The sequence below is a fragment of the Mus pahari genome, chromosome 3 (genome assembly GCF_900095145.1).
Source record: "Mus pahari chromosome 3, PAHARI_EIJ_v1.1, whole genome shotgun sequence".
Lineage (NCBI taxonomy): Eukaryota > Metazoa > Chordata > Mammalia > Rodentia > Muridae > Mus > Mus pahari.
The window spans coordinates 25,116,055-25,124,966 of NC_034592.1; the positions used below are offsets into that span (position 1 = coordinate 25,116,055).

General features: G+C 45.0%; 1 protein-coding gene across 6 annotated transcripts in view; it reads right to left on the reverse strand.

The window, feature by feature from the left end:
• Dennd1a (DENN domain containing 1A) overlaps positions 1 to 8,912 on the reverse strand; it is a 473,824-nt gene that overhangs the window by 57,447 nt on the left and 407,465 nt on the right. For all 6 annotated transcript variants that reach the window (XM_021192483.1, XM_021192480.2, XM_029536942.1 and 3 more), the window contains 3 exons: positions 2,931 to 3,035; positions 2,571 to 2,658; positions 609 to 649 (listed from right to left, as the gene is read on the reverse strand). In XM_021192483.1, coding sequence (XP_021048142.1) covers positions 609 to 649; positions 2,571 to 2,658; positions 2,931 to 3,035 — 234 coding nt within the window. The remainder of the gene's footprint in view (positions 1 to 608; positions 650 to 2,570; positions 2,659 to 2,930; positions 3,036 to 8,912) is intronic.

The following is an 8,912-nucleotide window of genomic DNA, read 5'->3' on the forward strand; positions in this document are numbered from 1 at the left end:
CTGCCTCCCTAACGAGATGGGGAGCTCCCCCAGGGCAGGACCCGCCCCCCTCTGGATTCCCAGGGGCCAGCTGTCCTTGGCACACAGTAGGCCTTGAGAACATACTCATTAGAAAGTTATGGAAAAGTCAGGAAAACTTTGAACTCCTTAGAGGCCATAGGAGCCCTGAGCACCTGGCTCCCAATTCAACAAGACATTGTTCACAATTGCAGTAAGGAGGGAAGAAAAGTCTCCCAGATATGTTTTCCACTTTCTCAGGAGCCCTTGCAGTGAAAGATACTGCAGTAAAGCAAGGGAGATACATCTTTGGCTTTGTTGTGATCACAACCGCCTGGCTATGGAAGGAAATGTTCTAGAACAATACTTCACTCCGCTTGCCTTGGCTGGCCTGAAGAGGAGGGAGCCTCTCCTGCCTCACTTTTCCCATTAAGGAACACCATCACCTTCTAGTCCCTTCCACAGGATGGTGGCCTGGCATTAAGACAAAAGCATCTTTAGCTGAGAGGACAAGGGAAGCTGTCTTGAGGCAGCTTTGTAGGTGGCCATGGAGTAGAGGCTGCCAGGAAGCCACAGAGGAAACCAGGTGGCTCTGAGTGGGGCGTACTTACCCTGACTGTGGACAGCCACTGATGGTACAGTTTATCACTGCCTAGGGGAAGAGAAGTGAGAGATGCTGTAATTTAAAGATGTCTTTAAATTGCCTTCATGTGACTGGAAAGCTCAAAATGTAGAGAAAGGCCAGGAGGTTTGCGTGTCCCACTCTGAAGTGTGAGGCAGTGAGGCAGGCCACGGGTTTTCATTCTCTGGGAGGTTTTGTATAAGTGCCCAAAGCTCCCACCTCTCCCTCTGGTGCTTCATCGCCACAGCCTGAAACCCTGACTGCAGGGAGCTAGCTCCCTTGGGGTCCCGAGCAAACAATCTGCCCACCCTCAAGGCAGTAAAAATGTGCTTCCCTTCTCTCTCCGCCATTCCCAGACATCTGTGAACTGCTATCAGTGAACTGAACAGGCAGCTAAAATGTTATGTCCTCTGCAACCTTCTTTCTCTTCTTTCCATGGATTTTTTTTTTTTGGGGTGTGTGTGTGTGAGAGAGAGAAAGAGTGTTATGTAGTTCATGTTGGCTTCTGGCTATGTTATTCAAGATGACCTTGAACTTCTGATCCTTCTGACACAATGCAAGTTTATGTGGTACTGGGGCTTGAGTGTAGGACATTATGGATGTTAGGTAAGCACTCTAACATCTCCGGCCTTCTTCCCTAGGAACAGTCCTCTAGCTCAGGTCACATCTATATTCTTTGATGCACCAGAGCTGAATGTCCCAGTGGACACACAAACTACCAGGTAGTGATTTGCCTGATGACAGATGTTGTGAGTGAACCCTGTTCATTGCATCCTGAGGGTCCAGGAGGTCTGTTCCTTCGTTAGCTCTTGAATTGTGCAGAGAGAGTTAACAGCACTATTCTAACCTCCCACAAGTCAGTCGTCCTACTCCTGCACTGGCTTAGTTCGTGTTTGTCTTAGTCATGCATTTCTTTCCCCCGAGGGCCAAAGCTGGTGCTCACACTGTTTGCTCAGCTCTGGGTGTAGTGTTCAGGGAAAGCTTGTCAACAGTGTCGTGACTGTCCAGAAACTCTGTACTGGTTTTAACAACTGTGGTGTGGGCTGGCTGGGGCTGTATCATCAACAGGTGGATGTGAAGCTGTCTCTGCAAGTTTGTTCTGCTCCCAAGGTCATCAGCACAGCCCAGACTAGACTGGCTCAGTAGCAAGAGGGTATTATTATTCTGACTCCAAAGACTGAAACTACATGCATTGTTATCTCTGTCATCAAAGAACACATCAATGGCCAGACTGGGACTCAGCCGGTGCTTATTACTGACACCGCCCAGGGCTCTAGATGCTTTCCCTGAAAACTGAGAGAGCGATCCTTCTGAGACTTGCCACCCAGCAATGATGCTCATATTTTATTTACTTATTTGTTTGTTTGTTTGAGAAAGGGTCTCACTGTATTGTGCAGGCTGGTCTCAAATCCTGGGCTCAAGTGATCACCTGCTTCAGCCTCCCAGTGGCTGTGACTATATATTACTGTCTCAGCCTTCCAGTGGCTGTGACTATATATCACTGTGTCTGACTTGATGATGTTTCACACTGCACAGAAACATGTGTTGAGCTTGACCCTAGAGCAAAGACTTTTTGGGGGTATTGCGCAACACTTCGGAATGACTCTCTTTCTTGATACAGAAGCCTTGCCAAGTAGTCTGTGGCACCATCAGTGACTTGTCCCAGGTGTCACAGCTAGCAATGAGGCAGAGACCACAGTTGAGTTCAGCTCCCTTACTTCAGAATCTGGTAAGTGTCCCTTGCATCATGCTGGTCATGACACTTCTACCCAGGAGAAACAACTGCTCTGAGATCAGAGGCTTCATGTGGGCCAAGCTATGTGCGTCCTGTCACAAAACAGGGAATCTCCCACCTCTTCCAAGGCCAAAGTTGAAGTCAGTCTCCTTCCTACCTCTCCTGAAAAAGAAAACAAGCCCCTCTGTGCCAGGAGGGCCACAGACTGCTTCTTACCGGCATACTCCCCCATGTTGATTTCCTCCTCGAAGACATCGCTGAAACCTTCACCGGAATTGAGAAGGTCTAGTCGGCCGTCAATAAACTGGACAGAGAAAAAGCAAATACACCACAGCTTACTTATGGACAATGGAGCCATCCAACTGGGCACTGTGGTATATGCCTAAAACCAGCCAAGAGGCAAGGAAAGGCCTGTCTGGCACCAGAAGCTCTTTCTATAAAACCCTTCCCCACTGGTCCTCTCTAGGCCCATTACCCCCTCCGCCCCCCCACTCCCCATTCTTAGTGCCTGAGGTAGAAACCACTACAGAAATGCCCACTAGGGACCTGGCACAGGCCCTAAGGGAGGCTGGGCACCTGCTTGAAGAGCTGCAACTGTGTGGCATTCTGTAGGAACTGTCTCATGGCTCCAGAGCGGTAGTGAGATACGAAGGCTTCCTCACTGAAAGTGATGGGTTCTTCCTGGAAAATGGAGAAGGGACATGATGGTTAGAGCGGGAAGCATCACTTCTGCAGGTTTTCACATCTGCCTGCTCCTTTACCTCACTACACCAGTGTGATCATCATCAACTGCTCTAGTTTATGGTGGGGAGGCTGTTTCTGGGAGGAAGAATCATACATATACCAGGTCAAAGAGGCGGGTTGGCAGGGCCAACAGACAAGATCAGCTGTGCATTCAACCCTTCCCTGTTACTGGCAATCACAACCTAAAGTTAGTGCTGTGCCTGCCAGTATGATGATTTCCACACTCTCCCTTCTGTATTTAGAGGCAGAGTGCTGATGTCAGCCAATACTTCATGTTGAAGGACCCTATAAGGCAGAGCTGCACCTTTCAGAGCTGAGCAGGGGGTGGCACTGGGCTTTCCTTGTTGGAGGCCTTTTCACAGGTATCAACTGTGGAAAATAGTTTTAAACTCATTTACAAAATGAATATTTTGCTTGTTTGTTATTGAGACAGAGTCTTGCTGTATAGTTCAAGCTGGTCTTGAACTTGTGTGTTTCTTACTTCAACCTTCTAAATGTTGGGATTACAGGTGTGTACCTGCCATGCCTGGCTCACACTGGCTTGATCCAGAACAAGTTATAATTTACAAAATACTGACTGATCAAAAACAAAATTTACTGCACAAGTTTGTGTTTAAGCTATTTGATGAGTAAATTTTTGTTCAGAAATTACATTTTGAATCAAGTAAATGATACCTCAAGTTTAAAACAAACAAACAAACAAACAAACAACCAGGCCCTACATAGTCAACACTTCACTTTCTTTGAACTCATCCTGGCTCTGGAAGATCTGACCTTTACATCTTGAGCTGTTAACGGTACTCCCCCCTTTCTCGAACTTGGTGGCAAACACAAAGATGTTTGAAGATCTGCTTTTATCCTGTTATAATGAGTTACGTGTTAAATTTACTGTCTGGCTCCTAAAAGTTCCAAGAACTTCTTCTGCTTCAATCTAGCCAATATTAACTCAGCAACTGGGCACTCCTTCTCTTCAGGCTGCAGGGATGACCCAGAACACAACAATGGAGGAAATTCACTTTCATATAGTTCATCCCTCCCTAATTTTACAAAGGATCTGAGGCACTTTATGCAAGCACCTAATCTAAGACAACAAATAAGAAACGTGATTGCTGAGAAACACACGTGAAATGATTTAGAAACAGTTCCAGATGAGCTGCTTCTCAGTTTCTCAACTTAAGTTATGGAATCATTCTGGAGCTTCCGGGCGGGTGAAGCAGGGAGAACACTGCAGACTGTGCTGTGCATGAGCATGGAAAGCTACTCATCCCCAGGGAAGGACGTGCAGCTGCTCACATCAAGGATTGCCCCTTCTCTGCCAAACCAAGTCCAGGCAGACCTCATCCTCTGCAAGTCTTTCTCCTCATTATTAGGGCCATGGCAGGGAACACTGTTGGGGCCAGCACAGCAGGGCAATATTCTCTCTAGGTGATTTTACACATACTGATGACGTCTGACACATATTATTAGCCCAGAACCTTACTAATCCTCCAACTTCTGTCTTGATCTACATCAGGCACCTAAACCTCACTGTCTGCACACTCTCCATTGCAGATCCATTATCTCCATTCAAATCAGTGCCTCCTTTTCTTGGTTGTCAGAGCTTCACTGATCCACAGTTGACCTGTCAGATTTTCAATGTCCTTCCCATTCATCCTGGGAGGTATCTCACACTCACTCACTTTCCATCCATGACCTTGGCACGGGACCAGACTGCAATGGTAGGGCTGTACCTTCATGCTCTGTCCTATCTCATTCATTCTGGTCCATATCAATTTTGGCCAAAGTTCAAAGACATCACTATCCTACTCAAGATTCCTGGTTCTCTTGGTGCTGCCTTTGTGTGATGACTGGATTTGTGTTCTTTCTGCTGTGTTACTTGAGAGAAGACAGACTTATTTGCATCACAATATGTGTGACACCTAAGGGTCTTTCTTGTGTGGGAGAGGATGGGGAAACATTGGCCAGGTGAGCAGCCCTTTCAGACAGCCCCTCCAACTCCCTTTGTGTCTGCTCCTCCACACCTGGTGTTCCAAAAGTATCTTCTGATCACGAGCCATACTGTTCACCATATCTATTCTTTTTTCTTTTCTTTCTTTTTTAAAAAATTCTTTTCTTTCTGCCTGGACTCAGGCCTGGGTGTGGCAGTCATTCATCCTTGCTTGGTGCTATGGGACATCATTACCCTTAGAGCTAGAATGGTCTTTCCCAGTCCTCTCTGACAAGGAATTTAGGAGGGCAAGTCTGTCCTGAACACATCTCCACATTCCATGGGGACAGTGTAGAGCCTAGGCCCTAGTTAGAAGTGCAGGCATGCCAGTTAAGCAACCACAGAATGAGCTCAATCCTGGTTCCTGCCACAGGATCTGTAGCCTTGGTTTGACATAGACCCTGTGTGGCCTAATGGTAAAGAAGTCTGACAGTACCATGTGGGGTTGGTTGGTGGGGCTTGTATTCAGGGTGGAGGTTGTTAGAGTTGGTCAGATGAGCACTTGTATTGGATGGAGCCTTGGCACAGCCTTGCCAGGAACACAGTTGCTTATAGTGAGTTCAAGAAAGTTGGCAACTGGATTTGTGTGTGAGGCTAGCCTGAGGCAGGGTTTAACTGCAGGAGAGCAGAGAGTCTCACCTTCTAGGAGACATGAATATTTTGGGTTTCTTATCCACTCATTGGAGGTGATATCCCCCTGGATCAGATATCCATGTTATAAAAACTGACAAAAGGACATGGGCATGGATAAGAAACCCACAGGGAAATGTGACAACAGGGGCTTTTTCTGAAAAGGCCTTAAAAACTTCAGTGGTGTCAGGAATGGAAGCAAACACAGCTAGAAGGCACAGTTGCCCGGAGCCTGTCCCTGGAGTGACTCTCCTTCCAAAGTACTGACAATGGTTACACTTCACAGGTGGGCTCCTGTAGATGCCCTGTAAGTGTGTCTCAGATGGACAACACAAAAGGTCAAACCTTCAGGATGCAGAACACCAGCCCTTCAGACAGAACCCCCCTGGGAGATGAGGACTCAGTGAAGTGCCCTGCCATAGGAGCAGGGTAAGCAAACGAAGCTCATCCCTTCTATTTTGCACACCAGTGCCTAACAGCTGTCATGGCTACCCCCACTCCAATCTTCAACAGACCACAGAAGAGTGTCTTGTTATTCTCTCCTTTACAAAAATTGCAGGAATTGCTGGTTTAGTTCTCTTATTTGATTGATTAAACCTTTCGTCATCTTAGGTGACACTCTAGGTACTGGAGCAACCTGCTGATGGCAACGTTAATTCCGGGGAGTCAGGCCGTGAGCATTTGCGCTTGGATGGCATTAGTAGAGAGTTTTCCATCTATGACCCCAAGGACAGTAAAACACAGCTGCTCAACCCCATCAAGGACTCTGTTACAAAAAGACAAGTTTTCCCTCTTGGATTATCTTCTTGACATATGGAATCAATCGAAAACTCCGTCACTAATGAGTTGAATCTTTGTTAGCAGGTGAAGCCTGTGACTCCAAAGGTTTGAGTCTTTCAGAAATAATGGCTTCATCCACATAGCATTTTCAGTGATGGTGTGAAAATACAACCCCCACCAGGTTCTTTGAACAACTTTCTTTGTCCTGCTGACTCCTCTGTTCCTTAACAAAGTTGTTATCAAAATCTTATTTCTACTATATGATTTTTAAGACAAAAACAGGACTCTCCTCTCTATAGGCTGTTTAAAATTTCAAACCCATTATTTTTGGAAGATTCATCTATATATTCAAACATTTAAAAATAGTTCTTATAAGCTAGATTCTGTGTAAGAAGAATAAAAATATAAAATACAGGTCCTAAAAATACTAGGCATAGGTTGGGAAGAATAGATTATGTAAGAATGAGAGGATATTCTGTCCATGGCAACATTATTTGTGTGTGTGTGTGTGTGGGGGGTATAGGTGTGTAAGCCTATGCTTTTGAGTGTGTGGAGGCATTCCCTCAATGACTTTCTATCTTATTTTTGAATAGTTTTTAAATAAAAAGCATACATATTTGTATATGAGTGTGGGAGGAATAAGTATGTGCAATAGTGTGCATAGGTCAGTGGATAACCTGTGGGAACTGTTTCTCTCCTTCCACTATGTGGGTCCTGGGTCCTGAAACCATGTAATAGTCTTAAGTGCCTTTACCTGCTTAACCATCTTGCTGGCCCCTCTCCACTTTCTGAGACACCATCTCTCATCAAACCTGTATCGTGCTGTTTCAACTAGATTGGGAGGCCAGCAAGCTCTGAGACCCTGCTATTTCTGCCTTTCATCACTGAGATTTCAGGAGAGTGGACAGGCTCTACTGTTGTGTAGGTGCTAGGGACCTGAACTCAGATCCTCATGTTTGTGCAGCAGGTGCTTTACCTGTTGAGCCAAAATGTATTGTTTACATACATTACACATGCCTTAAATAGGCACCTGACACGTTACAACATGGGTACCTCAATGATATTATGTTAAGAGAAATAAGACTGTTAAAAAGACCAGTAATTATGAGTGATCAAATTCATAGAGAGAGGAAGAAAATGGTGGCTTCTGGGGCAAGGGGAGAGTTAGGAGCTGTTTAAGATTTAGAAGATGAGGGCTGGGGAGATGGCTTAGCGGGTAAGAGCACTGACTGCTTTTCCGAAGGTCCTAAGTTCAAATCCCAGCAACCACATGGTGGCTCATCACCACCCATAATCCGGTAATGAGATCTGGCGCATCTGAAGACAGCTACAGTGTACCTATGTATAATAATAAATAAATCTTTAAAAAAAAGATTTAGAAGATGATAAGGTTTGGGAGATATGGCTGCATGCCAGCATGAGTGTACTAAAGGGCATGGCACTGCATGTATGAAATAGCTAAGGGAAATTTTTATAATAAAAATTTCTTAATTACAATTTAAAAAGATCAACAGAGCATGTCAGGGTAGAAGGTGACTGTTTATTTGGTATGAATATTTGGCTTGAAATTTTCCATAATAGAAAGTTAGCTGTTTCATTCAAAGGAACCCTGTCAAGGTCAGGGGACAGACAAACTACAGTGTGGAGGTGTGCCTGGCACACCAGAGGACTGGGATTGCTTCTGCGAAAGGAACCATTACAAAAACTTGAAACTTTGGATATAGTCTCCATAAGGACACTCAACACATGGTAAAGAGTGAACGCGTCCTGGAGCCAAAAGGTCTGTTCTGATCCCTCACTCAGCTGTCAGCCATGCAATCTCCGGCTACTCAGCCTATCTTTCATGAGTGGTGATAACAGTGCCGATGCCACACCACAGCATCACCGACCACAGGCAGATGATCCCACAGTGGATTTCCCACAAATTAGGGTCCTCCTTGAGGGGAGAGACTGGTCTTGTCATGGCTGGTAGTGTGACAAGCAGAGCCCAGTGTAAAATGATCACTCTGGAAAAAAGTGCTGCTAAAATCTAACCTTTCTCTCTACCTTCCCTTACCTCCTATTTCTTTCTTTTAAAATCCACCATGGTGTTGTGTATTATTTACTGACATTCCAAGAAAAGAAGATAATCAGTGTTATTAGCATGACTTTTGCTGTTCAATTTTACATCATGGGATAATGGTTTTAAAATACTAACTTGGATGGGCATCATATTTCATAGCTGGTACATGTATCTGTGATTTTTTTCTTTCTTTTAAAAGTTTTATTTTTGATTCTGTATATGTGTACAAGACTGTGGGTGCTGGGAATGGAACTCTGGTCCTTTAGAAGAATATTACATGTTCTTAACTGGCAGTCTCTCCAGTTCCTGTGTTATCAGATTTAATTTTATGTCTTCTTCTTCTTCTTCTTCTTCT